General features: G+C 56.9%; 6 protein-coding genes across 6 annotated transcripts; 3 read left to right on the forward strand and 3 right to left on the reverse strand.

Moving 5' to 3' along the window:
* Positions 1-7: 7 nt before the first annotated feature.
* On the reverse strand, positions 8-1,171 carry C8Q71DRAFT_131623 (uncharacterized protein). The gene is made up of 2 exons (XM_047916484.1): positions 174-1,171; positions 8-13 (listed from the first exon to the last, which is right to left on the reverse strand). Exon 1 carries the CDS (start codon positions 848-850, stop codon positions 206-208), a length of 645 nt encoding a protein of 214 aa, XP_047777401.1. The 5' UTR covers positions 851-1,171; the 3' UTR covers positions 8-13; positions 174-205.
* Positions 1,172-1,796: 625 nt separating this feature from the next.
* Positions 1,797-2,901, reverse strand: C8Q71DRAFT_131552 (uncharacterized protein). The gene has a single exon (XM_047916482.1). The coding sequence runs from the start codon at positions 2,563-2,565 to the stop codon at positions 1,978-1,980; it is 588 nt and encodes a 195-aa protein (XP_047777402.1). The 5' UTR covers positions 2,566-2,901; the 3' UTR covers positions 1,797-1,977.
* Positions 2,902-6,491: 3,590 nt separating this feature from the next.
* C8Q71DRAFT_767364 (uncharacterized protein) lies at positions 6,492-7,802 on the forward strand. The gene is made up of 6 exons (XM_047924218.1): positions 6,492-6,647; positions 6,701-6,961; positions 7,022-7,081; positions 7,142-7,164; positions 7,223-7,559; positions 7,620-7,802. The coding sequence occupies exons 2-6, from the start codon at positions 6,938-6,940 to the stop codon at positions 7,713-7,715; spliced, it is 540 nt and encodes a 179-aa protein (XP_047777403.1). The 5' UTR covers positions 6,492-6,647; positions 6,701-6,937; the 3' UTR covers positions 7,716-7,802.
* A 1,006-nt stretch (positions 7,803-8,808) lies between these two features.
* Positions 8,809-14,018, forward strand: C8Q71DRAFT_859264 (uncharacterized protein; the record flags this gene model as incomplete). The annotated part of the gene is made up of 6 exons (XM_047927608.1): positions 8,809-9,456; positions 9,509-9,645; positions 9,701-9,839; positions 9,891-9,984; positions 10,043-11,556; positions 11,613-14,018. 6 exons carry the CDS (start codon positions 8,809-8,811, stop codon positions 14,016-14,018), a joined length of 4,938 nt encoding a protein of 1,645 aa, XP_047777404.1.
* A 1,052-nt stretch (positions 14,019-15,070) lies between these two features.
* C8Q71DRAFT_131837 (uncharacterized protein) lies at positions 15,071-16,037 on the reverse strand. The gene is made up of 2 exons (XM_047916485.1): positions 15,325-16,037; positions 15,071-15,271 (listed from the first exon to the last, which is right to left on the reverse strand). Exon 1 carries the CDS (start codon positions 15,889-15,891, stop codon positions 15,388-15,390), a length of 504 nt encoding a protein of 167 aa, XP_047777405.1. The 5' UTR covers positions 15,892-16,037; the 3' UTR covers positions 15,071-15,271; positions 15,325-15,387.
* Positions 16,038-19,388: 3,351 nt separating this feature from the next.
* C8Q71DRAFT_131877 (uncharacterized protein) lies at positions 19,389-21,839 on the forward strand. The gene is made up of 5 exons (XM_047916486.1): positions 19,389-20,126; positions 20,177-20,313; positions 20,370-20,508; positions 20,560-20,653; positions 20,711-21,839. Exons 1-5 carry the CDS (start codon positions 19,662-19,664, stop codon positions 21,766-21,768), a joined length of 1,893 nt encoding a protein of 630 aa, XP_047777406.1. The 5' UTR covers positions 19,389-19,661; the 3' UTR covers positions 21,769-21,839.
* The last annotated feature ends 3,878 nt before the right edge of the window (positions 21,840-25,717 follow it).

Raw genomic sequence — 25,717 nt, forward strand, 5'->3', positions numbered from 1 at the left:
GCTCAGCGAGAACCTTGGTGATGGCTGGTCAACGTGGTCTTGTCGTAATCGATGTGACCTGTGTTTGATAACACGAACATGGGTTTTGTACGAGCCCAGGGTGCGTTCGAGGACGCGCTACGAGAGCGAGCAGGGAGCGGCGCGAACAGAAGATTGGGCAGCGACAGGCTTACCTGGTAGTCTTGCACATCCTACTATCCTATCCCTACTCCCCGCGCTTGCTCTCGACCCGCGCTCGTACGTCCAAAACTACGCGTGTCACTTGTCCAGCGCGGCGCCGCCTTGGCCCTGTCGGAGTTATGGGGCGTGCCGCAGAGGAAGCGGTTGAGGATGATGTTCCGCGCGTGGGGCGGAATGCGCACAACGCGCGGAGACGACGCACTAGAGGGAGGGATTGTGCGACTCGAAGGGGATGGGCGATTTGAAGACACCCATCGCGCCGATTGCAAACGGGAACGGATCGGGCCATGGGATACGAACGAGGGTGCTCATCTTGTCGAAGCGGAGCTGCCCTGCGGGCGTCATGCACATGTTGAGCGAGTCCAGCCTTAGTGCGCAGGCGTAGGCAATCGCGGAGAGCCTGCTCAACAGCAGGGCGGCGAGAGTGTCGTGCTCCAAGTCCGCGTGGCCGCACAGCGAGACGTCCAAGTCTGCATGAAGTGCAGCAGCGGCGAAACCGCGCTCGCGCATGCTCTTGCTGTCGGCCGGCGGAGGCGGAGGCGCTGCAGGATAGGTCAGAGGTCTGAGGTAGATCTGAGGGGCGGGTAGGTCTGAGGGGCGGGTAGGTGGGCGGCGGCCAGACGACGAATGGGTGCGCGAGTGGGCGATTGTGCAGGAGCGTGGTATACATGAGCGATTGGCTGCGCGAGTCAGCAACAGGAGTGAACGAACATGCATGACGTTCACTCGTTGCCTGCAAAGACAGGGTAACTCAGCAAATATTGAGTGTTTGCACTTACCTGTATTGTCCCTGCCGCGCCCCAAATCCTCTGTCTCTACCACCCTCGCATCCCCGTCGTGTTTCGCACAGGTCCTACTTGCAGTGTCGGGCTTGAGCGTCGAGCTGTAGAGTGGGTGGGGTAGTCCGACGGCGGCTGGGGCTGAGTGAGACGACGGTGGAGGCTGTGAGTCACGACTCGCAGGCGCAGCTGAAGTGCTAAGCGCCTCAGCCACGACACGCAACTGACGCGCGCTTGCCACCGTCCTCTCGTCGCACTTCACCACACGTCTACACTTGACCTCAGAACCCTCATCGCCGTCTCACCTCCGCTTCGCCCATTCTTCCTGCCGCCTACCCCGATGCAAGACATGTCAGCACGTGGATCGACCTGCCGCGCGCCCACGACTCGGATTGCGTGGCCTAGCAGCCGCCAAGAGCTCCAGCAACGCGGCACCGAGAGCATCGCCAGAGGTCTGTGGAGAATGCGCGGCCAGCGAGCCAGCAACTTCAGTGAGTGCACCTCCCTTGTCCGCTTGACCCGCAGACTAACCAAACAAAGATATCATCCAGGACAACCTGGCGAAGACTAACGTGAGGGAGACGGACCCGATGCGTGTGTATACGAGAAGAAACGAGTGTGGTGAAGATGAGTGACAAAGACTTGTGAACTCAAGCCCGGTAAGCATGCACCGGAAAGCCCGAATCGACCCGCCACGCGCCCCACGATTGCATGGCCCAGCAGCCGCAACGGGCTCCAGTGATGCGCACAGATGCTGTGGCTAGGAGGCAGAGCAATCGCGTGAGTGCCCTCCTTGTCGTCTCGCAACCTTGCCTGACGAGCGCAGTCGAACCATTGCCAGCGGCTGCTTGTACACATCGTCTTCGCTCGGCGCGGGCGTGGCGAGCGTGATGGTGTCGATGTGGGGTGCATCTGGGTCGTCGCCGTTCGCGGTGGATAGCACGGAGGGCGCGCGCGTCCTCCGTCTCTTCTTCCTTCTTTGCACTCTCAGTTGCAGTCAGTCCGCGGGCAGGGTAGATCAGATGGAGCCCTCGTCCTCCTCGACCGTCACTCGCTTGATGACCTGCAAACCGGACAGCTGCGAGCCCGTGTTGATCGCGTCGCGCGTGCCAAGGCCGCTGACGCTCTCGTCTGCGCCCGCCACGGCGGACTGCGGCGGGACGTACAGCGCCTTGCACTTCTTCGCGAGTTTGCGCCAGTCTGTGTTCCTAAGCGCGGGGATGACGAATGAGTTCTCGGGTGCCTTGCGTTCCTCAGACGTTGTCATGTCTCGACAAGCAGGCGAATAGCTGGGCCTGCTGGATGCGTGCCTTCTTCGGGAAGTGGTCTTGGACCTCATGCCACGCGTGCATGTGCAGCGATCGTGCAACCCTCTGGACGCCAACAACCTTGTTAACACAGAGCGGCCTTGGCGCATGTGTCGCTGGCCGTACGCTATGCCCGCATGGCTGCCACCGCCGCCCGCCGCTCTCGCTGGTCGTCTGCTCGTGCTCCCCCGCCGACCGCCAGTATCATGCACATACAACCAACATGCCGTGACCACGCCATTGGTGGTACCCGCTGTGTCTTTCGCATACGCATCCGTATGCGCATTTGGTGCCTGCATGCCCTCGGACCCATCCCGCCAGGCTGTCGCAAGTGTATGTTGCGTGAGTACCCTCCTTGTCGTCTCACGATTGAACCGTTGCCAGTGCACTCAGGTCGCAGCGACGATCGTAACGCGGGCGTGGACGCGAAGTTCGAACACATCCGCACAGGCAGAAGCATGCAGAAGGTGACGGATACAACAACCAAGGTCCTGAGGCTGAGGGAGGCACGGACCGGGGTAGCTCGTCGCATGTCCCAAGAGTACCCGTCGTGCACCAACGCACGACGTGTATGAGCGTGCCGAAACCAAACCTGTATTCCCCTGTAGTGACAGAAATATATCGTTTTGAGCATATGTCATCTGGAATCACTGAGAGTCTGACGCCTCTGACGTGTTGTCTGACCACTCTGGACCACTCTGACACTGTCTGATGCTCTCTGAAAATTCTGTCTGACAACAACAATTCACAAAAATCCGACACCTTGAGGTCTGGCCATATGAGCTGTTCTGATGCGAAATGAAGCGTTCTGAGTGCTTATGAAGCCCCTGACAGGGCCCTCAGAGGAATTGCACGAAATCCTGATGCGGTGTGAGCGCTTCGAGCTTTGCGCTCGCTGCTTGCGCTGTGTCAGCCTGGTGTCACTACCCTCACACCCCCTCAGCAACCTCGCCGTCGCTGTCTGCGCTCCTGTGCCCGCCACAACCCTCGCGTGTCCAGCGGCGTCTGCGACTCTGCTGTCAGTGTCTGCGTCGCACTCGCCCATCCACACTCGCCCACCCGCACTCGCTTCAAGCCACACGAATTGCTCGCGCCCGAGCCGACCACGCCCCTGTGATGCGCCGACCGTAGCATCGCTCCTCTGTGGCGGGCCAATCACCGTTGACGGGTGCGTTTTCCGTGCTCTGTACTGACCAGTATCTATCACATCGCCTTCACAGAAGTGCGAGAGCCTTGACGACCTCGCCCTTCACCTCCACCACCTCTATTGCCTACGCCTCACCGTACCTCCGCTCACCCAAGCAGCCCTACCGACGTCCCGGCCCACCGTGTCTACCTTCCGTGCCCTCCCGAAACTCACACGGTCGGTCTTGCGCACCATCCCCGTGCGCCCCGCCGCCGCCCGCACGTTCCACTTGCCCTTCAAAGTGCTCACTAACTCGCCGCTCACGAGCCCGCCCATGCCGGGCTTGACCGTGTCCCCATCTACGAGAAGCGGCAGGACAGCTCGCCTGAAGCGCGGATGTTGCACACGGGCACGCAGACGTACATCGGACACGCCGTACAAGGTGCCCTCAAGCACGTACCGGATGTCCGCGCCGTAACACAACTTCGCGCAGACGGCCGCGTCAGAGACGGCTCACGGTGCGTAGCGTTCCTTAACCAATGCAAGGACGGCTCACCCTACTCCGACCCGTGCCATGCCCCAGAGTGATGCGGGTCCGAGCAGGGGTCGATCCCGAGATTACAGGAGAAGCCCAAACGCAACAGACGTGATCGAAGTTCGAGGTGCACTCCCAGAAGACTGGTGCGATGATCGTCAAGGTGTTCGCTGCGCCTGCGCCGTCGTCAGGCCCCTGGACACTGAAGAAGTCTCGGTGATGGAACACAATTGAGGAGGCCGTCCTCAGATTGTCGGTGGTCCGACTCGGTGCCGCGCAGAGCGTGGATCGACATTTGTAGTGTCTAGTACATACTACCTAGTCTCACCTCAAACATGTACATAGTATACCGGGTTCACCATATAACACATGAGTCACACTTTACAGAGATGGACAAACAGTGATGAAGTCAGTGGATTTGAAGCTCGTGGCGCGACACTGCCGACAGAGTCTACAAACTTGACAATCAAAATATCAGTAGTACTACAGCATAACCCAGAATACAGCTGCAACGGTTCACTATCTACTGTAAGGAATGCCTATGAATCACTATCAGCTACCTACGCTTGTCTATGGTGAGCTATGGACGACTGTATAGTGGGCGCCAGTGGCTATGATGCGTATAGCGCCTATCCTGGCGATGTACGTAGGGGGGCCGCTATGCCCGAAATTCCTTTTTCCTGATGCGGGCCCGAAGTTGCTGACGACTCGGGCGCGACATTCATAGTACACGTCCGTTTGTTCACATCGTTCGTAGCAGTGGTCGTGCTCTTGCGCTTCCGTGTTGACGTACCGCCGCGAGTACCTTTTGACTTGGTGTTTGTTGCAGCTGCCGGTGGCGGCCCGGAACTATCAGGCGGCACCTGCGGGAACGGGACATACGAAGTAGCTTGCGGCGGAAAGGGTGGAGGAGGTGGGAAAGCGTGATAACCGTACCCGGGATATGCATAGAAGGGTGCACCACCATCTGTGACCGCCGCAGTTGGCCCAGTTCCTTGATGAGCTGCATAAGGATGGACATAGTTTTGCGGGTAGCCAGATAATGGAGGATAGCCTGGTGGCGAGTGAAACTGCTGGAAGTGCTGTGGTGGAAGAGTACCTTGGCTCTGCGTGGTATAGGATGGCTGAGAGAGGAATGATGAACTCGCACTCGAGACACGGCAGCGGCAGTCCAGAGGGTCGCCGCAAGTGCAGTCGGCAGGCATCAAGTCCAGTCGAACAGGATAATAGCGTGTTTGCAACGAGTATATATACTCAGAAGAACATACGGCGGGTACTCAGCTGATACCTAGGGTACTGTACAGTTCGCGCATCGCGTCCTCCCTCAAACACATCCACCGGCAACACACACCACACCGTCGCGCAAGAACCCACAATCCAACGGCTTGACGAATCGCGTACATGGGCCCAGGGTCCTTGCAGTGCAGAGCGAGAGCCGCAGAAGTGCATGAAACATTCGCGTACAGCAGGGTGGCGGAGAACTCGACGGGAGACGCAGCGGGAGACGCAGTCTCGACGATTTGAAGTCGCGTTTGCCATTTGGATCGATCGCGTCGGGCCGCGCAAGGGCGCGGGCGATGGTGTCCCGTTATGGTGCGTGAGAAAATTAGTAAGATATGGAGCCCCAACTCCAGAGTCAACTCGCCGACTTGACTTGCGCAACAAGTAAGCCGAGTTTTGCGAACTTGATCATCAAGTCGAGTGAGTTCGCGAGTTGAACTCGGCTTGTCCGCAACACTAACGGGCGCCGTCGCTGGCGCGTCTGCTCCGCGATCGGCGTTGGACTTGTCCATCGACCTCCACCGACGGCGAACATTGCGCGCGACCTCACAGTAATAAGTATATATAACCTTTGTCTCTTGTCGAATCCTGGAGCTTCGTATCACGCACGCCCAGCTGACGCGTCCGCTGGCATCCTTCCCTCCATCTTTTCGGATCCCCGTCGACTCCTAGTAGCTGTCTACAGTCGAAGGCTCGAAGCTTTGCTGGGAAGATGAGAATCCTGCCGCATACAACCCAAGAAAGCCGTCGCAGTCTACGCGCTTGTCCTAGACAGGCTTACAGGTCCCTGCCAGTGCTCTACCTCCCTCGGACGAGCGAGCCCAGCAATGAGATTGACGATATGGATGGAGTCCACTGCGCTGTCGTTCAGGTGCGTCACCACATCGTGCTTAGTTGGCCGTAGGCTGACCATGGTCTCAGACCCTCAGTACGCGCTGTATTTCTACCCTGAAATGGTCTTGTGCGTCCTGAGCTAAACACGCCTCAATGGCTGCGCCTAACATTGGTGGATATACAACTCATGGTCGAGGTTCTGCATGTACAAGGACGGAGACTGCGAGAGCCAACACCATGCGTCCAAACCCGTCGTGATCTTCATACCGTCTAGTCCGTATGCATACTTCAGCGGCCTCATGCCCTACATGACCGCCCCAGTCCTCGCGACATACCGCGTCGGCTGACACGCCGCTCGACACAGCCAGTCATTATCCGGGATCACTTCTGTACCCGGTCAGTGAATCTTCTGTGCTTCGTTCGCATACATACCGACATTGACCCACTAGCCTGTACGGCTGCGACTGCGGCTCAACGCTGCTCGTCACATCGATTATGTCAATCAATCGTCGCACAACGACAGGCTGCGCCGTTGGGCGAGAGGCAACTCAAACGTGTTTAGTGCAGACGTACCGGGAAGCGTCTCGCCCAAGACTAGTTTTGAGGTTAGGGCACTGCATTGGCCGTAGCGGCTCGAGCTGATCAGCGTTTATCCCAGGTTTATCGCCATCTCAGTCTACAGTGTATCGACGAATGTATGGGCCGCTGCCACGACCCACTGCAGCCGCCGGCGTGCGGTTCGTCAAACCCACGAGTACAACTATACGAACTCCGGGCCTGAGGCTTGTCACTCATAGTAACATAGCCTCGGGGCGTCGTCGAGGCTCCCCGCTCTTCTAATCCATACCCTCACTGTCACTCCCGTTGACTCTGCATCCTCTACGGCGCTAGGCAGATGTACCCCAGACACGAGCCAAAGGTCAGTACATCCATCTTCTGTTTCATTCCGTCGCGTAGGTCTGATCAGTACTTGCTATAGCTTTGTTCACCAGTGCATCCCCCTCTACTCGTATCTCGGCCTTTGAGAGTTGCGTTATTGGTTCGTTTGCCAGTTATCTCCCTTCACTCGTGTATACCTATCTCACGAACACTTGCATAGGCATTCGACTCTTCACGCCCACTGTCTGTAGCTATATTCTCCCGCATACTGCTCGATGTCTTTGGGCTTATCATCAACGAGATGGAGCAATCAGCACTCCCAATTGCTGCGCGGGTCTGCACGGCTTGGTATCTTCAAGCTATGCCCAACCTGTATCGCGCCATCGAGATTCGTAACCGCGGGAGCTATGCAAAAGCTAGCCAAGATGTCTCTCGCCGCACCGCGCGCGAAGGAGGGTCTCATGGCCGTGCTCGGGGTCAAGGCGTTCGATCTAGACACGTTGGCCGTTCACAAGCGAGTACGGAAGGACAGACGGTTCATCCAGCAACGTTTCCTCTCACTTGTTCATCTGGCCCCCGGAATCCGATCCCCATCTGTGGATGACTTCGTTGCGCGTGTTTCGATCACCTCTCGCACTGTAAGTCCGTCCGCACGCTGAGGCGTTCGGCGTGTACTTACGTTCCACAACATCTCACAGCCGTTGCGGACCACTGCGCCTTTCCCCATCTGGAGGAGGTTGCTCTGTGGAAGATCAACTTCGTGGGCTCGCAAGAAATGGCACCCCGGCCGCTGACGTCCGATCCCTCGAGTGCGACATGATTTGCACGTTTCCCTGATCAGTGACGTCGAACGGGACAACACGGTGTGCATGCGCGTACGCCGCAACACAACGCTTGTCTGCGTGATATCCTGCATGTACATTTATACCCATCTTCGAATCGGTCTATGTGAGTCCGCACAAGTATATGCAGTTGTGTGGTTCTGATGTCATAATGCAGATCGAGCGCGATTGCCCGAGTTGGACTGTACCTGCCGGCATGGCCGTTGGGACTGTATTGCTGAACGACTTGGCACACAGCTCGCCATCAAGCTACAGGTGCAGAGAAGAGCTACGGGCCGAGGAGAAAAGCGACGAGGTTGATAGAGAAATGATCCGAATCGTTTGCCGCTTAGGTGCGGCCCTCGACGCTCGCCTGTACAATGTGCACGCCAACGGGAGGGTTTGCTTACACAGGACCTGCGCAGGAGCACGCCGTCGCCTGGTAGACCAAACGGGAAACACGAGGGAGAGTCAAGTACGTTCAGCTGGCGTTATCTAGGTGAGCTCATGCCGATTGCATGCATGTGCGCCGGGGTTGGAAGGCGACGTACTGAGTGTTGTATCGAAGAGGCAGACTGGCTGTCTTCTCGGTACTTCTGTGGTCGGAGCTTTCTCCCAGCCGTGTGGCCTACGGCGCGCGACGGTGCATCTACTGAGAACGGCGATTGGTCTATATCCAGCGTCTACAATGGCAGCTTGATGTCGGAGTGTCTGCCTGCGTCTGCTCCTTCGTTTCTAGACGCTTGCTGGTTACCCCAATCATCGTATTTGTGTGCGCATTTTGCTGTACCGAGTGTCGAGTACAAGGTGGAGAACATCGTTCACATGTGCTGGTGAGTACTGCCTCGGTTTTCGCTCGCCAATCAACATAGTATGTGTAATGGACTTCGCACTACGCGTTATAAGCCTCGTGTTCTGTGTCCTCGGAAGCACTCATGCCAGTTTGAGTTTAATCTCTGTCGTTATCAGCACGTATCATCCTCGAAGTCCCCGCGCAGGTCTCGCCCTGACTCTCATCGTCGCCTTTGCCTCTCCCGTGCAGTTTCGCTTTCCCACCTCAACCGCCATGACTGAGAAGCGTAAAGGCGGAAAGAAACGCTTTCTCGATGTTTTACGTCGACCTCAGTCCTCTACGCCCGCGCAAGCTCCGAGACCTGCGACACCGGCTTCGACGTCGAACGGATCTAATCCTCTCACACACCTCCTGCCTTGGTCGCGTTCCTCGCCCACCCTGCAAATACCGAGGTCGCGAAGCCTATCTTCAATTCGAGGGAAATCCACCTCGCAGGAAGTGGGCCCGCAAGCACACTCGCTGCTCGAACATTCGAATACCCTCCTCCCAGCGGGCACCCCCGGATCTGACGCTCTCAGTTCAGGCGACGACCAGCCTGCCAATTCAGGCGACCCGAGGTCGCGAAGCCCACCTTCGTCTTCAACTCGGAGAGCATCCACCTCCCGGGCAGTCCGCCCGCAAGCAGACTCGCTGCTCGAGCATTCGGATGTCCACTGGGAAGCGGGCACCTCCGATTTTGACGCTCTCAGCTCAACCAGCAAGCCTGCCGATCCAAGCCCCAGCGTCAAATCCACTGCAGCGGGGATGACAGGCCTAGCCGTCTTCAAGCGTGTGCTGGAGGTCACGGAGGGGGTCGCCGAAGTCTTTCCCCCTCTCAAGCTAGCCGTGGGAGGTCTGCTGGGAATCCTCGACTGGGTCGAAGTACGTCAACATGCACTAGAGACCACATTATCGGTTGACTTTGTTTCATCAGACGGTCGTTGACGTGCATGAAAAACTCAAGAGCATCGCAGAGAAGGTGTCTTTCATGACGACGATACTTAAGAAGTACCAGTCTCTGCCATCAGATAGTCAGGCCGAGATGAGAGAGTGCGCTAAGAAGGTCGCGGAGTACGTAGCCCACGCTTCCATGTGGTTTGTGATGCGACTCAACTGTTATTTGCAGTATGATCGATAGAGTGACCAACGTCGTGCGGGAGAAACGCGAGCGTTACATCATTACACGCATCGCTCTTGCTCCAGCCGACGTCGACGAGGTCGAACGACAGCTCCGTGTTGTCGGGGATGCCACGGACCTCTTCCTTGTAGGCTCGTCTCAGCCCGAATATACGATGTCGTTGCTCACAAGGATGCAGATGCTAGTCAGTGTGCGCCAAATTGAGGGGTTGGGAGAGCTACGTACGCTCAATCAGTCATCGGATGCGAAACTGGACAACTTGGTCCAGTTAGGTCAGTCGCCGTCACGGCTACCTCACTTTGGCTTGCTCTGACACATTCTTTCCTGCAGCTCTCATGCAGCGGCTCGACCCGATTGTATCCGCGCATCACGATGCGATGCATATCCCTTCCTGCACAGAGAAAACACGCATCCAACTCCTGGACGATATATATACGTGGGCACTGGCGGATGCACGACCGATATTCATCCTGAACGGAGCAGCTGGAACAGGCAAGAGCACCGTCGCAAAGACCGTGTGCGCTGCGCTGGAGGGGAAAAGCCGCCTCGGAGGCAGTTTCTTCTGTTCTCGCGGCGGCAAGGCTGGGCAGCAGGATGTAGAGTCCATTTTCCACACACTTGCGTACTTCCTATCGCACTATTCACCCACATTCGCCGCCGAAGTCGCTAAGGCTCTTCAAGATGCCCCAGACGTCGCGAAGTTTGTGATCAAAAAACAGTTCGATGTCCTGATCGCGAGGCCCGCCAAGATCGCATTCACCACGGCAGACGCGGCGCCGGTGCTTGTCATTGATGCTGTCGACGAACTTGAGTGGCCTCGCAGCAATAACGCTGCTACACCTAAAGATCTCCTGGATGTCATCGTAGACCAGGCACCTCAGCTGCATCTCAAGTTCTTCGTGACCAGCCGGCCGGAGGCAGGCCTAAGGGACATGTTTGGGCCCCTTGACTCGGACTCGCGCAAACATATGCGGCTACAGGATATCACCCGTAACGTCGTCGACGCCGACATCCTGAAATATCTGACCGAAGAACTCAAAGCCGTTCCGGCGTCCACAGATGATATCAGCACTCTTGCGGCTCGTTCTGAAGGCCTGTTCATCTACGCGGCCACGGCATGCAAATATATCAAAGCGCGTAACGTACCCCTCCCTCAAACGAAGCGGCTTCAAGCACTAATCTCGTCACGCGCGAACGCTCCCACTGGTATCGACAAGATGTACGACTACATCCTCGAGCAGGCTCTTCAGGGCTTGGAGAACAACGAAGTGGAGGTGGTTCTGCGGTGCTTACACGCCGTCGTCTGCATGTTCGATTCCCTCTCTGTCCCCGATATCGCGCACTTGCTAAGCCTCACCGCTGAGGAAGTCCGCTACGCGCTCGTTGCTTTGCATTCCGTGATCAACGTCCCCGACCCTGAGGAAGAACATGGTATACTGACGACATATCATGCTTCGTTCCTCGACTATCTCACTACGCGCACGCGGTCTGGATCGAAGCGATGGGCGGCAGACATCGGAGCGACTGATGGTGACCTCTTCCTCGGGTGTCTCGAGAGCATGAACTCTGGCCTTTGCTTCAACGTGTCGGGTTCTAGCACGTCGTACGCTAGCAATGCAGAGCAGCAACCGCGGCAAGTCCCTCCTTCGTATCTCGTTTACGCGTGTCAATTCTGGATCAAACACCTGACGATGTCGTCCGTCTCGGAGGAACGAGCGACTCAAGATGTCTCGGCTTTCTTCGGAAAGCAGTTCCTATACTGGCTGGAGGTGTTGAGTGTCTGTAACCACGCGGACGTAGCATCCTCACTGGTCAAGAGGCTGGAGGTTTGGCTCCGGGGCAAGGTGTGTCCATTTATATATTGTCATGCGGATACATGCTGACTCCCTGGCACACCCAGCAAACCGATCGAAACACGGAAAACGCGGATGTGTCACGATGTCTGCGACTTCTGCAGGACGCGTATGGCTTCCTCATTCGCTTCCGGACGCCGATCGTCAACAGCGCGCCACATATATACATCTCGGCTCTCGCATTCACGCCTCCGGAGTCGGAGATCGGCCAGGCATATCTCGGTCTGCTCGAGCGTGGACTGAAGGTGGATACTGCGCAACAGCTCACACCGTTGCCCCTCCTGAAGATACACGAACAATACTCCATTCGTGCACTAGCCTTCTCGGCTGACAGCAGATGCATCGTGTCTGCCTCAGCATACGATGTCTGCCGCTGGGATGCAAGGACAGGGGAGTCAAATGGCCAGCCGCAGCAGGGACCTGACATTCCGTATTCTAGCTTCGCACTCTCACCGGACGGGTCTCGCGCTGTGTCCTGGGACGCCTTGTACTCGAGTGCCGTCCATATCTGGGACACTACACTGGATCACCCCACTGGACGGTCGCTCAAAGTACCTATGGATGCCACATCCCGCAGCTTGGTCGTGTTCTTGCCCGATGGCAAGTGCGTCGCAGCCGGTATCACGATGCCGAAAGGTCGCGACTCGGTCATTTGCAAATGGGACGCGGACACGGGTGACCCCACCGGCCAACTGCTTGAACTGGCAGGATCGGCGTGCGACTCGAACGACCGCGAGTTTGTTTCGATTGTGTTCGCGCCCAATGGCAAGCGAATCGCTGCAGTAAGCAGAACTGCTGAGAATACTGGGTTGTGGGATGCAGAGACAGGCGCTAAGGTTGCAGAATCATCATATTCACGGGCAGGTACATTCTCACCAGACAGCGCATTCGTTGTGGGCGTGGACTTAGGCGGTGCTATTCATGTCCGGGACGCGGTGACTGGTGACGCAATTGGACAGCCGCTGAACAGACACACAAACCATGTGTACTCGCTCGCATTCTCGCCGGATGGCAAGTTCATTGCGTCCGGGTCGTTTGATACCACGGTCCGCGTCTGGTCCTTCGAGCATGGCAGACTTGCCGGTCATCGGGTGCTGAAGGGACATGCAGGCTCCGTCGAATCGGTCGTCTTCTCGCCGGATGGACGCCTCCTTGCATCCGCCTCGGATAACGGGGAGATCTGTATCTGGGATGCAGCCCAGACTACTACGGGGCACACGAATTCATTTGGCGAGCGGCCCGGGCACACTGGGGACGTGATGTTGGTCGCGTTCTCGCCGGACGGCAGACAGGTTGCATCTGCATCGCTAGACGGAACTGTTCGTGTCTGGGATGCACATACAGGTGCTGCAGTCGGAGAGCCGCTGCTGGGACTAGGTCACGACTGTGGCTGCTGGCCAGTAGCCATCGCATTCTTGGTGAATGACAACAAGATCAATCTTGTATCTTGTTCAAATTGGCCCTACTGGAAGGACTACGACGGTCATCGTGGTCCTGCAATCAACGTGTGGGACATGGAGACGAGCAACTCTGGTGAACGGCCACACAAGGGATACTGGGGAAAGGATGGTACGCGGGCATGCGCGCTCTCGCCGGACGGCAAGCGGATCGCACTTGGGTTGGAGGGGCAGGAGGAGTCGTCCACGGAGATTATCGAATCGGCGAAGGGTGCCCACATCGTGGACCTGGACATGTCATCCCAAGCCCATTGCAGCTTATCCGCCACGTTCTCGCTGGATGGCAGGCTCATTGCAGCCTGCTTCAACGATGGCACCATCCAGGTTTGGGAGACAGACACTGGTACCCGGGTCGCGCCGCCGCTCGAGGCAGACAAATGGCGTGCCAGTGGGGATCGCATCGCGTTGTCGCCCGATGGCAAGCTCCTTGCGTACTCCGATTATTCGGAGCGTGTTCGCATTTGGAATGTCCAAACCCATATCGAGCAGTCATGCCTTGAAGACGAGGGCACGGTGACGTCACTCGCGTTCTCGCCCGACGGAAAGCACATCGCGTCCGCGTCGCGTAAGACGGTTCGCGTCTGGGATGCTCAGACGGGTGCTCTGGTCCTACCGCCTCTCACAGGACACACGGGGTACATGTGGTCAATCGCATTCTCGCCAGACGCTCGGCACATCGCAACTGGTTCAGAGGACAAGACTGTCCGTATCTGGGACGTGACCGTCGGGGCATCGCATTCACCCCAGATCGTGACGGGATCCGGTTCACCCTCCCTCGTCGATCTCTGGGAGTCGCATGGTGCGGAGTTCGGTATGAGAGAAGACGGATGGATCATTGGCCCTCATGAAGAGCTCTTTCTTTGGATTCCCCCAGATTATCGCACTGGCTTGTTGTGGGCTCGCACGACTGCAGTCATGGGCGCACATCGCGTTCATCTCGACCTCCGCCAGTTCGCACATGGCTCGACATGGACAGAATGTTGGGGCTTGGCGTGAAGTGGCGGATATGGTAAGTCCTGCAGTATTATTCGCGCCTATAGTGCTCTCACCATGACTCTGCAGATCGTGCATCTGAGGACTCGGTCCTGCTGCTACCACGGACTGAAAATTGGCGAATTCAGCTGAACGGGCTGGTGTGGAGGTGTTCACATTACAACGCATACACATGTATATATAGACTCAGAGCGAGATGTGTACTGTTATGGACGTTATGGACCTTGCACGCGATACAGCTCGCCCTCCTTTACGAGCATATTCAGTCTCCTCCGGCCAAGATCCCGCAGGTTCGTAGCTTTTGATGTTGGCGGAGGAACAGGGCACGGTCAGCACGAGCAAAATTAGCATAGACAGCGCAAGACATACAGCGGCATCGCGCATACCAGCCAACCATCGATCCGACCCCGCTCCTGCTGGCTTTTCGCCATAGTCGCGCTTGACAATGTTAGATTTGCCCGCTTGTTTGGCGTCGGCTGGTCCGACCGACCGACTCATCCATCCACTCTGCTTCGTCCACGGGCCCGCCCTCCTCATCAACACACGTCTGCGTCTCCCCCTTCACCTTCTACTCGCACGCATTCTCCCGCTTCACCTGGCGACCTTCGCAAGGGCCGCTGCGCACTCTTTGGTCCAGCGAAGGTCGCGCCTGGCAGCGGTGAGGTCCGAACTAAGCTTAAATAGCGTCCGCACACCAGGGCACTCACGGACTCTTCCTCACTACTCACTATGATAGAGCCCTTCCGCCTAGCATCCCTCCTTCCCGCTCAAGCACATCGATGTCGTTGTCAATGAATCTTGCCGTCCATGATACCCGGCACCCGGACACAGTGGCTCGCTCGTCTTGCGCCCTTGGGCCGTAAGCTTCCCCGAAAGAGTGGGCTTCATGCAAGAGGCACGCTGCGCGACCTCTGTCCCGAGTCTGCAAGAACGTAATGATGGCGTTATGCACCACATACAAAACGGCAGAGGCGGACTCACCCTTGCGGCTGATGTTGTTCACGCCGTGCCTGCGCCGCCCTTCTCCGCGTGAACGACCTTCGGTGAGCACTGTGTAAAATGTAAGTTGAGGTACGTGCAAGCGTTTCCACTCGACTAGGCAGCTATTTGGGAACAAGCAGACGACGGCCCGTGGTGACCCAAGACTCCGATGACCCGCGTGGAAACTGTAGAGCTTTTGACCGGGAGCCGGAACAGGTCCGAGGAGACCACCAACGCGGACTCGGAGAGCGTCACGCGCACATGTAGGTGTTGTACTGTATGCAAGGCGTGAGTCAACGGGAAGCTCGAGGAGAACGGGATGACCGACGCAATCGTCACATATATACTAACGCTACACTTCGAATCGGTATCGTACAAGAACCACTTGATCTCATTGTTTAGTTCGCCTAACCAGCGCCGAGACAACTGCGAGTCGCGCATCCGAAGGTACGCGTCCACGGAAAACAGCGCGCATGTACTCAACCTTGTTTGTGCTCCCAGCCATCTCCATCGTGTTCAAGTTCTTCGTAGGCGGTCCCAAAATACCAGGCGTGTCGATGACTGGCCCTCGCATGTAGCGATAGACGAGGTGTCTGACGAGGAGCGACTTGATCGTGAATGGGTACGGATGCGTGACGTCGACATCCGCGTGAGCGACCGCCGCCCGTGTTGATGTTTCGCTAATAAAACGCACTTCAGCTGTTAACACAGTGATAGGCCCTCCTGCCAGGACAAAAAGCACATTCAGTGTGCTCTCGTTGCATAATATGGCGGCGTAGCTCGCGGATTGGGAAGGCTGTCTGCCGACGCGGTCGCGTCGCCACCGACACTTGCCCTGAGAGTCTCTGTCTTCTGAGTTGGGCCTGATGCCTGTGCCCGGCAAATGGGAATCCATATGCAGGGCACTGAAATCAAGACCGCAAGACCGCACGAGGGACGAGCCAAGGGCATTCTACGAGCGATAGAAAGGTGATGGGAGGGCGGTCGTTCGCATCCCTTTTCCGAGCGAGGTCGGTCTTACTTATGAGATTTGCAGCAAAAAGATGGAATGATGAGTAGATCCAAGCGCAAGGCGTACCGGGACTCGAGCTGGTGATTCTGTCAGTCGCTAGATGTCAGAGTCGTGGCAATGAAGAGCTAGCAGATTGCTTTAGGCAGCTGGTCGGCGAGGAGGTCCGGATCCAGCCTTACGAACACAGTGGCAAGGTGGATGGCAGACAGCAAGGGCCGGTCGGACAGTGGTCGTCGTGTTGGCGTGTACTGAGTATTACATACTGTTGACCTGAACGACAGGATGCTAGATGTCGCGGTACTGAGAGTCCCACTGCCTCGAGAGGAGACTCGGACTCGGGCGTCGCGCGAGGCGTAGGATCTGCTCGGATGGATCTCGGCACCACCCGAGCCGGCGCTAGCGCGTCTGCTCTGCGATCGACGTCCAGTGCCACTGACGACCGATCCTCCTCCCACCTGGCCACCACGGCGCTGTTCCTGCCCTCGAGTCGCGCGAAATCATGGTACCATACTACGTGCGCAGCTTTGTCTGGATAATGTCGTCTCTTGGAGCTTAGACTTGGAACCGCGCAAGCCCAGCTGACGCGCTCGCCATCCTCTCCGCCGTCTTTTCGATCCCCGTAGACTACCGACCGCAACGGGTCCACAATCGAAGCTTGTTTTGGGAAGACGGGAGTCCTGCCGCATATAGCTCACGAAAACTGTCGCAGTCTACGCGTTCGTCCTGGACAGGCTCGTCTCAACCAGTGCTCTACCACCCTCGGACGAGCGACCCCGAGCAAAGGGGAGGCCTTGAGCGTTATCGGACGTGAGGTTGTAATGCGGAATATTCTGTGGCCGATAATGTGGATGGGGCTTGGATTGAGTTGGCTGTGCTGTCGCTGAGGTGCGCCACTACTTCGTGCTCAGTTGACCGTACGCTAATCATGGTCTTCGACCCCCAGTACGCGCTCTAAAATACATTTTCCTCTTTCTTGTCTTGCGCTAGACACGTCCGAAAGGCTACGCCTAGTAACAATGGCAGTCCAACATCCACAATGGACAATTTCATGGCATCGACATGGACGGACACCGCGATGGACAATTGAACACGATGCGTTCAGCCACATCGTTATCGTCATACCGTCCGGTCCGCATGCCTGCTTCAGCGGCCTCATCTCTCTTCCCAAATCCTCGCAACATTCCGCGTCTGTTGACACGTTATTCGACACCGGCCGCGCTTTTCTGAGACGTTATTCCGCACCCGGTCAGTAGACCTCCTGTGCCTCGCACACATCAGCATTAACCCACTAGCCAGTACGGTTTCAACTGCGGCTCTACGCTGCTCATCACGTCGATGAGTCGTCGCACGCTGACAGACGGTGCCATCGGGTGAGGGCAACTCGAACGCGTTACGTGCAGACGTATCGGTAAACACCTCGCCCAAGAATGGCTCTAAGGTTAGGGCAGCACGTTGGTCGTTGCGGCTCGCGCTGATATGCGTACATCCTAGATACACTGCCATCTCATTCTGCAGTGCGGACGAATGTATGCGCCACTGCCGCGACCCACTGTAGCCGCCGACGTGCGGTTCGTTACACCCGTGAGCACAACTATACGGACCCCAGGCCTCAGGCTTTCCGCTAGCAATAACACAGCTTCGAGACGTCCTTGAGGCTCCCTGCTCGCCCTCGCTGTCACCCGTTGACTCTGCATCCTAGAGCGCAGTTCCCCAGTACTACTGCGTTAGGGAGATGTTGCTCAGACACGAACCAAGTGTCAGTCTTCTATGTTCTGTGTTATTCTGTCGCGCGGGCCTGATCAGTGATTGAGTATAGCTCCCTTCTTCGGACTAGATTCGACGTGCTATTCAAACTGCGTGCTCATCAGAACCAACCGCCCTCCCTGCAGGGCATCCCGCCTCAGTCGCTCTCTACTCGTAAATCGCCCACTGAGAACTCGTAGCTGCGTTGGTCGTTCCCTCTACAGAGCCTGTCGGAGGCGCGTCGTACGCGCCGGCCCGTGGTCGCACTTTCTAGACTCGGTTTCTATGTAGATTCGACTCTTCGCCCCCATTACCCGTCGCTCTATCCTCGCATTTCGTTCGACATCTTCTCGCTTCCCATCGACGAGATGGACCGATCAGCTCTCCCCATTGCTGCGCGGGTCTGCGTGGCTTGGTATCTACAAGCTATGCCCGACCTCTACCGCGGCATCGGGATTCATAACCGCGGGAGCTACGCAAGGCTAGTCAATATGTCTCGCGCCGCGCCGCGCGCGAAGGAGTGGCTCATGGCCGTGCGCGGGCTCAACGCGTTCGATCTAGACACGCTGGTCAGTAGGGAAGGATAGTAGTTCAACCACTTCTCCTCTCACTCGGTCGTCTGTCCCTTGGACCTCGATTCCTCAGCATCTCTGGATTACTTCGTTGCACGCGGCTCGATCACCTCTCGCACTTCAAGTTCGTCCGCACATTGCGTCTATCCGCGTGTACGTTCAAGAACATCTCACAGCCATTTCGGCTTCCCCCATTTGGCAGAGCTTGCTCTGTGGAAGATCGGCGACTGGGGTTCCATGTCTCGCGAGCCCACGAAGTTGACGTCTCGTGCACGCCTTCGATCGGGTTCGACATGGTTTGCACGTTTCCCTGATCAGTGACGTCGAACGGGACAACACGGTGTGCATGCGCGTACGCTGCAGCACAACGCTTGTCTGCGCGATATCCCGCATGTACATTGAGACTTCTGGCCGGTCTATGTGAGCCCGCACAAGTATTTGCAGTTGTACGGTTCTGATGACATGATATAGATCGAGCGCGTGCCTGTCTGAGTTCGACTGTATCTGCCGGCATGGCGATCGGGACTGTGCCGCTGAACGACTCGGCTCGCGGCGCGTCTTCAAGCTGCAGGCGCAGAGAAGAGCTACGGACCGAGGAGAAAAGCGACGAGGCTGAGAGAGGTGCTCTGAATCGTCTGCTGCTTAGGTGCGGTCGTCACCTCTCGACTATCCTATTTGTACGCCAACGGAAGGGGTTGCTAACACAGCACCTGCGCAGGAGCACGCCGTCGCCTGGTAGACCAACTGTGAAAACGAGAGAGAGTCGAGTATGCTCGGCTGGCGTTATCTAGGTGAGCTCATGCCGATTGCATGTATGCGCCGGGGTTGGCAGGTAACGTCGAAGAGGCAGACCTGCTGTCTAAGAGACTTCGCGGTACTCCTGCGGTCGGGGCTACCTCCCAGCCGTACGGCCTATGGCGTGTGACTGTGTTCCAGGCCATTACTGGGAATAGCAGTTGGGCACCCGGCGTCTACAAGGCAGCTTGATTTTGGAGCTTCTGCTCCTTCGTTCCTAGACGCTTGCTGCTTTCTCCAATGATCGTATTTGTGTGCGCGTTTCGCTGTACCGAGTGTCGGGTACAAGGCAGAGAACAACGTTCACCTGCGCTGGTAGAACGTGCCGAGATGTGGCTCGCCAGTCACCATAACAAGGGTAGCCGATTCCGCACCACACGTTATAGGCCTCGTGTTGTTTGTCCTCGGAAGCACTCTTTGATCTCTGCTCACAAGTCGTTATCAGCACGCACCATCGTCGAAGTTGCCGCGCAGGTCTCTCCCTGACTCTCACCGTCGCCGTTACCCTCTCCCGTGTAGTCTCGCTTTCCCTCCTCAGTCGCCATGGCTAAGAGGCCTAAGAAGAATATCTTCAAGTCTTTTCGGCGACAGCCCTCCTCTACGCCTGAGCACAAGTCAAGACCTGCGAGCAAGGGATTTCATCGCCTCATGTCGCTCCTGTGTCGGGGAGGTTCCTCGCCGTCCCTACATATGCCGAGGTCGACAAGCCCATTCCGAAGACAGTTCAGTTCGCAGGCAGTGCACCCCCAAGCAGACTCGCTGCTCGAGCATTCAGATGTCCGCCTCCCAGCGGGCGCCTCCGATTCCGACGCTCCCAGCTCAGGCGACCAACCTGCCGATCCAGGCGAGGGCGTCGAACCCCCTGCAACGTATGAGTCCCCCAGTAGGGCCATGATAGGCCTAGCTGTGTTCAAAAGCGCGCTGCAGATCACGGAGAGGGCCGCCGACGTCTTTCCCCCTCTCAAGTCAGCCGTGGGGGGTCTGCTGGGAATCCTCGACTTGGTCGAGGTACGTCAGCATGCAGTAGACCACAGCATCTGTTGACTTTGTTTGATCAGACGGTTGTCGATGTGCATGAAAAGTTCAAGCGCATCACAGAGAAAGTCTCCCTCGTGACGGAGGTGGTTGAGATGTATCGATCTTTGGACTCAGGCCGTCAGGGCGAGATGATGAAGTACCTGGACAAGGTCGCGGAGTACGTAGCGTAGAACTTGTGTGCGCTCTATGATACGACTCAACAGATGTCCACAGCGAACTCAACGCAGTGGAGGAAATCGTACAAAAGAAACAGGATCGCAAGATTAGCAAACGCATAGTTCTTGCGCCAGCCGACGTCGACGAAGTTGAACGACAGTTCCGTGCTGTTGGGGATGCCACGGACCTTTTCCTTGTAGGTTCGTTTCAGCCTGAATATACGACGACTTTGCTCACAAGGATGCAGTTGTTAGTCAACGTACGCCAGATTGCGGCATTGGAAGAGTTGCGTAGGCTTAATCAGTCATCGCATGCAAACTCAGCCAGCCGGATCCAGTTTGGTCAGTCGCCATCAGCCCTTCCTCACTTTGGCTTGCTCTAATTCATGGAACCTTTAGATTACCTGGACAAGCTGTCTGGGAGTGAGTCGGCCCGCTACGATGCGATAGACATCCCCTTCTGTACCACGGACACCCGCATTCAGCTCCTCGAAGACGTCTTTACTTGGGCAGCATGCAACCAGGGCGAGGATGTACCGTCGATCTTCTTCCTGAACGGAGTCGCGGGATCTGGGAAGAGCACTATTGCGAAGACGTTGTGCGCTTCGTGGAATCACGCAGGCCGCCTGGGTGCTAGTTTTTTCTGCTCTCGCCGCAAGGCCGAGCAGCGGGATGTGCGGTCCATCTTTCGGACACTTGCGTACCTCCTATCACTGTCTTCACCCTCATTCGCGGATGAGGTCGTCAAGGTGCTGCGAGAGAACCCGCTCGCTGCCAGTGCGAACATCGAGGAGCAGTTTCGTCTTCTGATCTCCGATCCAGCGACTGCCGCGTTCACTGCAGTGGGTCCAGTGCCAGTCGTCGTCGTGGATGCTCTTGATGAATGCGATGACGCGGATGCGACAGAAAACCTGCTGAAGGTCATCGTAAAACACGGACGCCAGCTGCCTCTCAAGTTCTTCATAACTAGCCGGCCCGAGCATCACATCAGGACCATGTTCAGGCAGCCAGGCTCGCGACATCTACGGCTGCGTGACATCGAGCGCGATATTGTTGACGAAGACATCCGTATATCTCTGACGGCAGAACTGTCCGATTTTGAAGATGTTCAGTTGTCTCCCGAGGACATCAAGATTCTTGTGGACCGCTCGCAGGGTCTGTTCATCTATGCGGCCACGGCCTGCAAATACATCAAAGCGCGTGACGTACCAGAGCCTCCGCAGGAGCGGCTACGTGAACTGGTTGCTCCGCATGCAGATCATCCCCCCACCGGTATTGATGAGATGTACGACTACATCCTTGGCCAAGCTCTTCAGCGCTTGAATGGCGACCAGTCGACGAGGGTTCTGCGGTGCTTACACGCAGTCGTCTGCGCGCGCAATTGGAGGCCTGCCGCCGGTTGCGCGGCAAGACGCACTCGTCTTCGGACGGGAACGGAACAGGAACGATGTGTGTGATTTCAATCTACGGACGGTATACGAAAGCGGGTGGATAGTACGGGGGGAACGGGAGTGGGGATGGGGTGGTTCGAGTCCGAGAAGCAAGGCCGTTCTACGACGGAAGCAAATCTGGCCAGCGCGTACACAAGACACAACAGCCGAATATGGTAAGTGAGTACGTATGGTGAGCAGTAGGCTTACACTCTCCCTGGTTTTGAAAATTTGAGCGGGGGGAGGGTGAGAGTGACCATGAGGTTAGTATAGTAATCCTTCCAACCCAAGGGAACACAGCACGGGTGCGTCAAAAACCCCTTGGGGAAAAGCTACCGCGCCTATGACCCGCCCTCTACCCTATTACGAGACTCCCAGTCGTCGAGGGCGACGTTGTCTTGAAGTTCTTGAGCATCAACCCACGAGTCGTGCCGCGGGCTGTAGCCTTTCCATCGTACAAGGAACTGTTTCCTGCGCCGATACGTACGGGCATCCAGGATCGTTTCAACGAAGAACTCCTCCTCTCCATCATCATTCAAGATGGGAGGTGGCTGGTCAAGATGTCTGTCGGGGAAGAGGTCGGTTTCATTGGGGACGTGCGGCTTTAACTCGGAGGTGTGGAAGACAGGGAAAGCCTTTGAGTTGGCGGGCAACTCGATCTCGTACGTTGATGTTTCGGGGAACGCCCGGACGACCGTATACGGGCCGTCCCATCTGGGAAAGAACTTGGCGACGCGTTTCTCCCCGGCTTGCTTATACTGCCGACGGCGGTTCATCGTGCTCAACATCACCAGGTCCCCGACGTTGTACGGTACTTCCGCGGCGCGTGCTCGGTTAGCTGCAGCGGCCTGCTGCACCTTGGCGGCGATCATACAGTCTCTGGCGTCAGCGACGTCTTCCGCGACCTGGCGTATTACACGATCCGCCGCGGCCTCGGGTGTCTCGGGGTCAGCGCGACGAAGGGCGGCGGGCGCGTTGACGAGCGGTGGCAGAATGCGCGGGGCACGACCGAAACGTACGTGGAAGTTACTATAGCCGGTGCTCGCATTGACCGTAGACATGATGTCGAAACGTACTCGGGGCAATGCGCGTACCCAGCCTTTCTGATTGCGCTGTACGTGATAACGGAGGCACTGTTCGACGGTTTTGTTAGTCCTCTCGCTAGCACCGTCGGTCTGTGGGTGGAAGGAGGTGGACAGTTTGAGCTTCACACCGGTGAGTTTGTGCAGTGCCGTCCAGAAACGTGACACGAAGAGCTTATCGCGGTCTGTTATGAGTTCGAACATAAGGCCATTTTCGCAATACCAGTGGTTGAAGAACAACAGCGCGATGTCTTCTGCGGTGGCATCGGTACGCGTGGGTACGATGCGGACGTCGGAACCCAGTCGGTCGGTCACCGTCATCAAGCAATTGTGGCCTTCGTCTTCTGGCAGCGGTCCGACAAAATCAATGGTAACGGACTCGCCACGCTCCTCTGGCACCGGTAGGGGATGCAAGGGCCCGGCGGGCTTCGTAGTCCGGGATTTATTTCGTTGGCATTCCGAGCATGCAGGTATGTACGCCTGCTCGAGATCACGGCGCATATTTGGCCAATAGAACGCGTTACGGAGCGCAGCATAGGATTTATCGGCTCCAAAATGCCCGAGGGCATCGTGAGCGGCCTGGAAGAGGCGTTCACGGACTTAACCGACGCGAGGGACCACCAAGCGGTCCCCAATGTACCAGAGGCCATTAGCGCAATGTGCGCCAGGTGTAGACGTCGCGTTTGCAATCAGTTTGGCGGTAAACTCATCCTTTCCGTAGCCAAGGCGCATGTCGGCCAGGAGTTTCGCGTCCGCTTGTACTGTCAAGATTGGTGCAACCACGGCAGCTCGTTCATCAGGGAACGCATTGGGGGGTACCCTGGACAACGCGTCCGCGACAGTATTGTCTTCGCCGCGAATATATACGATGGACACGTCGTATTGGGACAGGAATTCTTGCCACCGCAGTTGACGGCGAGACAGATCCTTCTGTTCCTCAAAATTCTGGAGGGTACGGTGATCTGTGTAAACGTAGACATGCTCGCCAATGCAGTCTGATCGCCATTTCTTTAGGGCACGAATGATGGCGAGCAACTCTTTCTCGTGGACAGGGTAATTCAATTCAGCCCCTTTTAATTGAGTTGAATCGAATGCGACCGGACGAGCTGATTCCCAGGAAGGACCGTAGCTCAGGGTGGCACCGGTACGCCAGTCGCTCGCATCGCATGTTACATAAATCTTGTTGTCCTTGTGGTCTTCGTGATTAATGACCGTCAGGCAGTCCGCGCTGGTGACGAGCGCCTTAATGGACTCAAATGCAGATTGGTGCGCGGCCGTCCACTCGGGAAAGTGTGCGTTCGCCTCTTTCGTTGTGAGCGGTGTCAGCACGCGTGTATGTTCCGCAAGATGGGGCAAGAACGTTGCGATATAACGGACAAGACCAAGAAAGGCCCGGACATCTTTAGCACATTTCGGCGTAGGCCATTGCATGACCCGTTCGACCTTCGACGATTGCGGCTGTATGCCTTTCCGCGAGATGATGTGTCCCAAGAAGGCCATCTCGGTTACAAAGAATTCACATTTCTTAAGGTTGACATACAGGCGTGCATCACGGAGGGCCTGCAGGATGAGACGAACGTGATGATCGTGCTCTTCAACCGTGTCTGACCAGATCACAATATCATCGAGGTAGATATGGCAAAATTTGCCGAGGTAAGGGCGTAGCGCCGCCGTGACACGACGTTGATGGATGGCGGGGGCATTCCGTAGTCCCATTGGCATCACCAGCCATTCATACAGGCCGAGCGGGGTGGACACCGCAGTCAAATGCACGTCATCAGGGTGGACACGGGTCTGAAAGAAAGCGTTTGTCATATCCATTTTGCTCCAAATCTTGCCCTTCCCACAGTCTGCCAAAACATCGTCGACGCGTGGTAAGGGGAAGTTGTCCGGCACTGTGTTGGCATTTTGTTGCCGATAGTCATTAACCCATCGGGGCAGCGCGGATGGATCAGCCTTCGGAATCAGGAACGCAGGCGAGACGTGACGGGAGTTTGACGGCCGAATACGTCCAGCGTCAAGGTGCTCTTGTATGAGCGTAGACCAGGCCTCTTTGAACTTGCGCGGCGACGCGTATGAACGCGACGCAATCTCTTTGTTGGCATCCTTGAGATGAATGCGACAGTACACATCTGAGGGCAACAGGTCGGCATGTGGGATGGGGTTGAAAACCTCATTGTAATCGGACAGTACCGCCTCAGCGCGCTTGGCGAGACGTTCACGCATAGCCAAGACCTCAATGGTGTCGCGTAGCATAGCAACGACACTGCGCGGTTTGGGTTGCGTGGCGTCAGCTTCCACACGACGAGTCTCAGTCACGCTGCGCAGCTCCCCCAAAACGGCCGTTTTATTGGACAGGACATCTTGCAACTGTTGTACAGAGGGTGGCGGCGGGGGAGGTACAGTGACGGGACGGTAGTATACACTTTGCATGAGTTCAAAACCAGACGTTTGCGAGAGGACAGTACGGGCGGCATGGTCTATGATGATGCGGTTACGAGTCAAGAACGGAAGACCTAGGATCACCGGGACGCAGAGTCCCGGCGTCACAATTGCACGGACAGAACGGGATGTCCAGGAGAAAGACGATGAGGAGAAACGGATATTGACATACTCTGTGAGGCTGATGACCTCCTTGCATTGAGACGCGGACATTGCGAGTTCGACGGTTTCAGGCGTGGGCAGCTTGTGTCGTCGGAGGTTGCAGCTGTCCGCCACATCCTCACGGATCAACACTATATGTGAACCGCTGTCAATCAGTCCCCGTATCGGTATCGCGTCAGCCGTAGTTGTCGTCGCATGGACAAGGCCATCCCACATGAGATGGGGGGATCGCACGTCCTTGTCCACAGACGGTGCAACTGCAGCCACTACACGAGGGGATTGCGGAGAGG

Source organism: Rhodofomes roseus (assembly GCF_022264815.1).
Source record: "Rhodofomes roseus strain CIRM-BRFM 1785 chromosome Unknown C8Q71scaffold_14, whole genome shotgun sequence".
Classification (NCBI taxonomy): domain Eukaryota; kingdom Fungi; phylum Basidiomycota; class Agaricomycetes; order Polyporales; family Fomitopsidaceae; genus Rhodofomes; species Rhodofomes roseus.

Excerpts from the sequence above, each read along its gene's own strand:
- C8Q71DRAFT_131623 (XM_047916484.1), bottom strand. The coding sequence starts at position 850 with ATGTATACCACGCTCCTGCACAATCGCCCACTCGCGCACCCATTCGTC.
- C8Q71DRAFT_131552 (XM_047916482.1), bottom strand. The coding sequence starts at position 2,565 with ATGCAGGCACCAAATGCGCATACGGATGCGTATGCGAAAGACACAGCG.
- C8Q71DRAFT_767364 (XM_047924218.1), top strand. The coding sequence starts at position 6,938 with ATGTACCCCAGACACGAGCCAAAG. Across the intron at positions 7,082-7,141 it reads CTTTGAGAGTTGCGTTATTG|GCATTCGACTCTTCACGCCC; the intron begins GTTCGTTTGCCA and ends ACACTTGCATAG. Across the intron at positions 7,560-7,619 it reads TTTCGATCACCTCTCGCACT|CCGTTGCGGACCACTGCGCC; the intron begins GTAAGTCCGTCC and ends AACATCTCACAG.
- C8Q71DRAFT_131837 (XM_047916485.1), bottom strand. The coding sequence starts at position 15,891 with ATGGATTCCCATTTGCCGGGCACAGGCATCAGGCCCAACTCAGAAGAC.
- C8Q71DRAFT_131877 (XM_047916486.1), top strand. The coding sequence starts at position 19,662 with ATGGCTAAGAGGCCTAAGAAGAATATCTTCAAGTCTTTTCGGCGACAG. Across the intron at positions 20,509-20,559 it reads ATGCCACGGACCTTTTCCTT|TTGTTAGTCAACGTACGCCA; the intron begins GTAGGTTCGTTT and ends ACAAGGATGCAG. Across the intron at positions 20,654-20,710 it reads AGCCAGCCGGATCCAGTTTG|ATTACCTGGACAAGCTGTCT; the intron begins GTCAGTCGCCAT and ends TGGAACCTTTAG.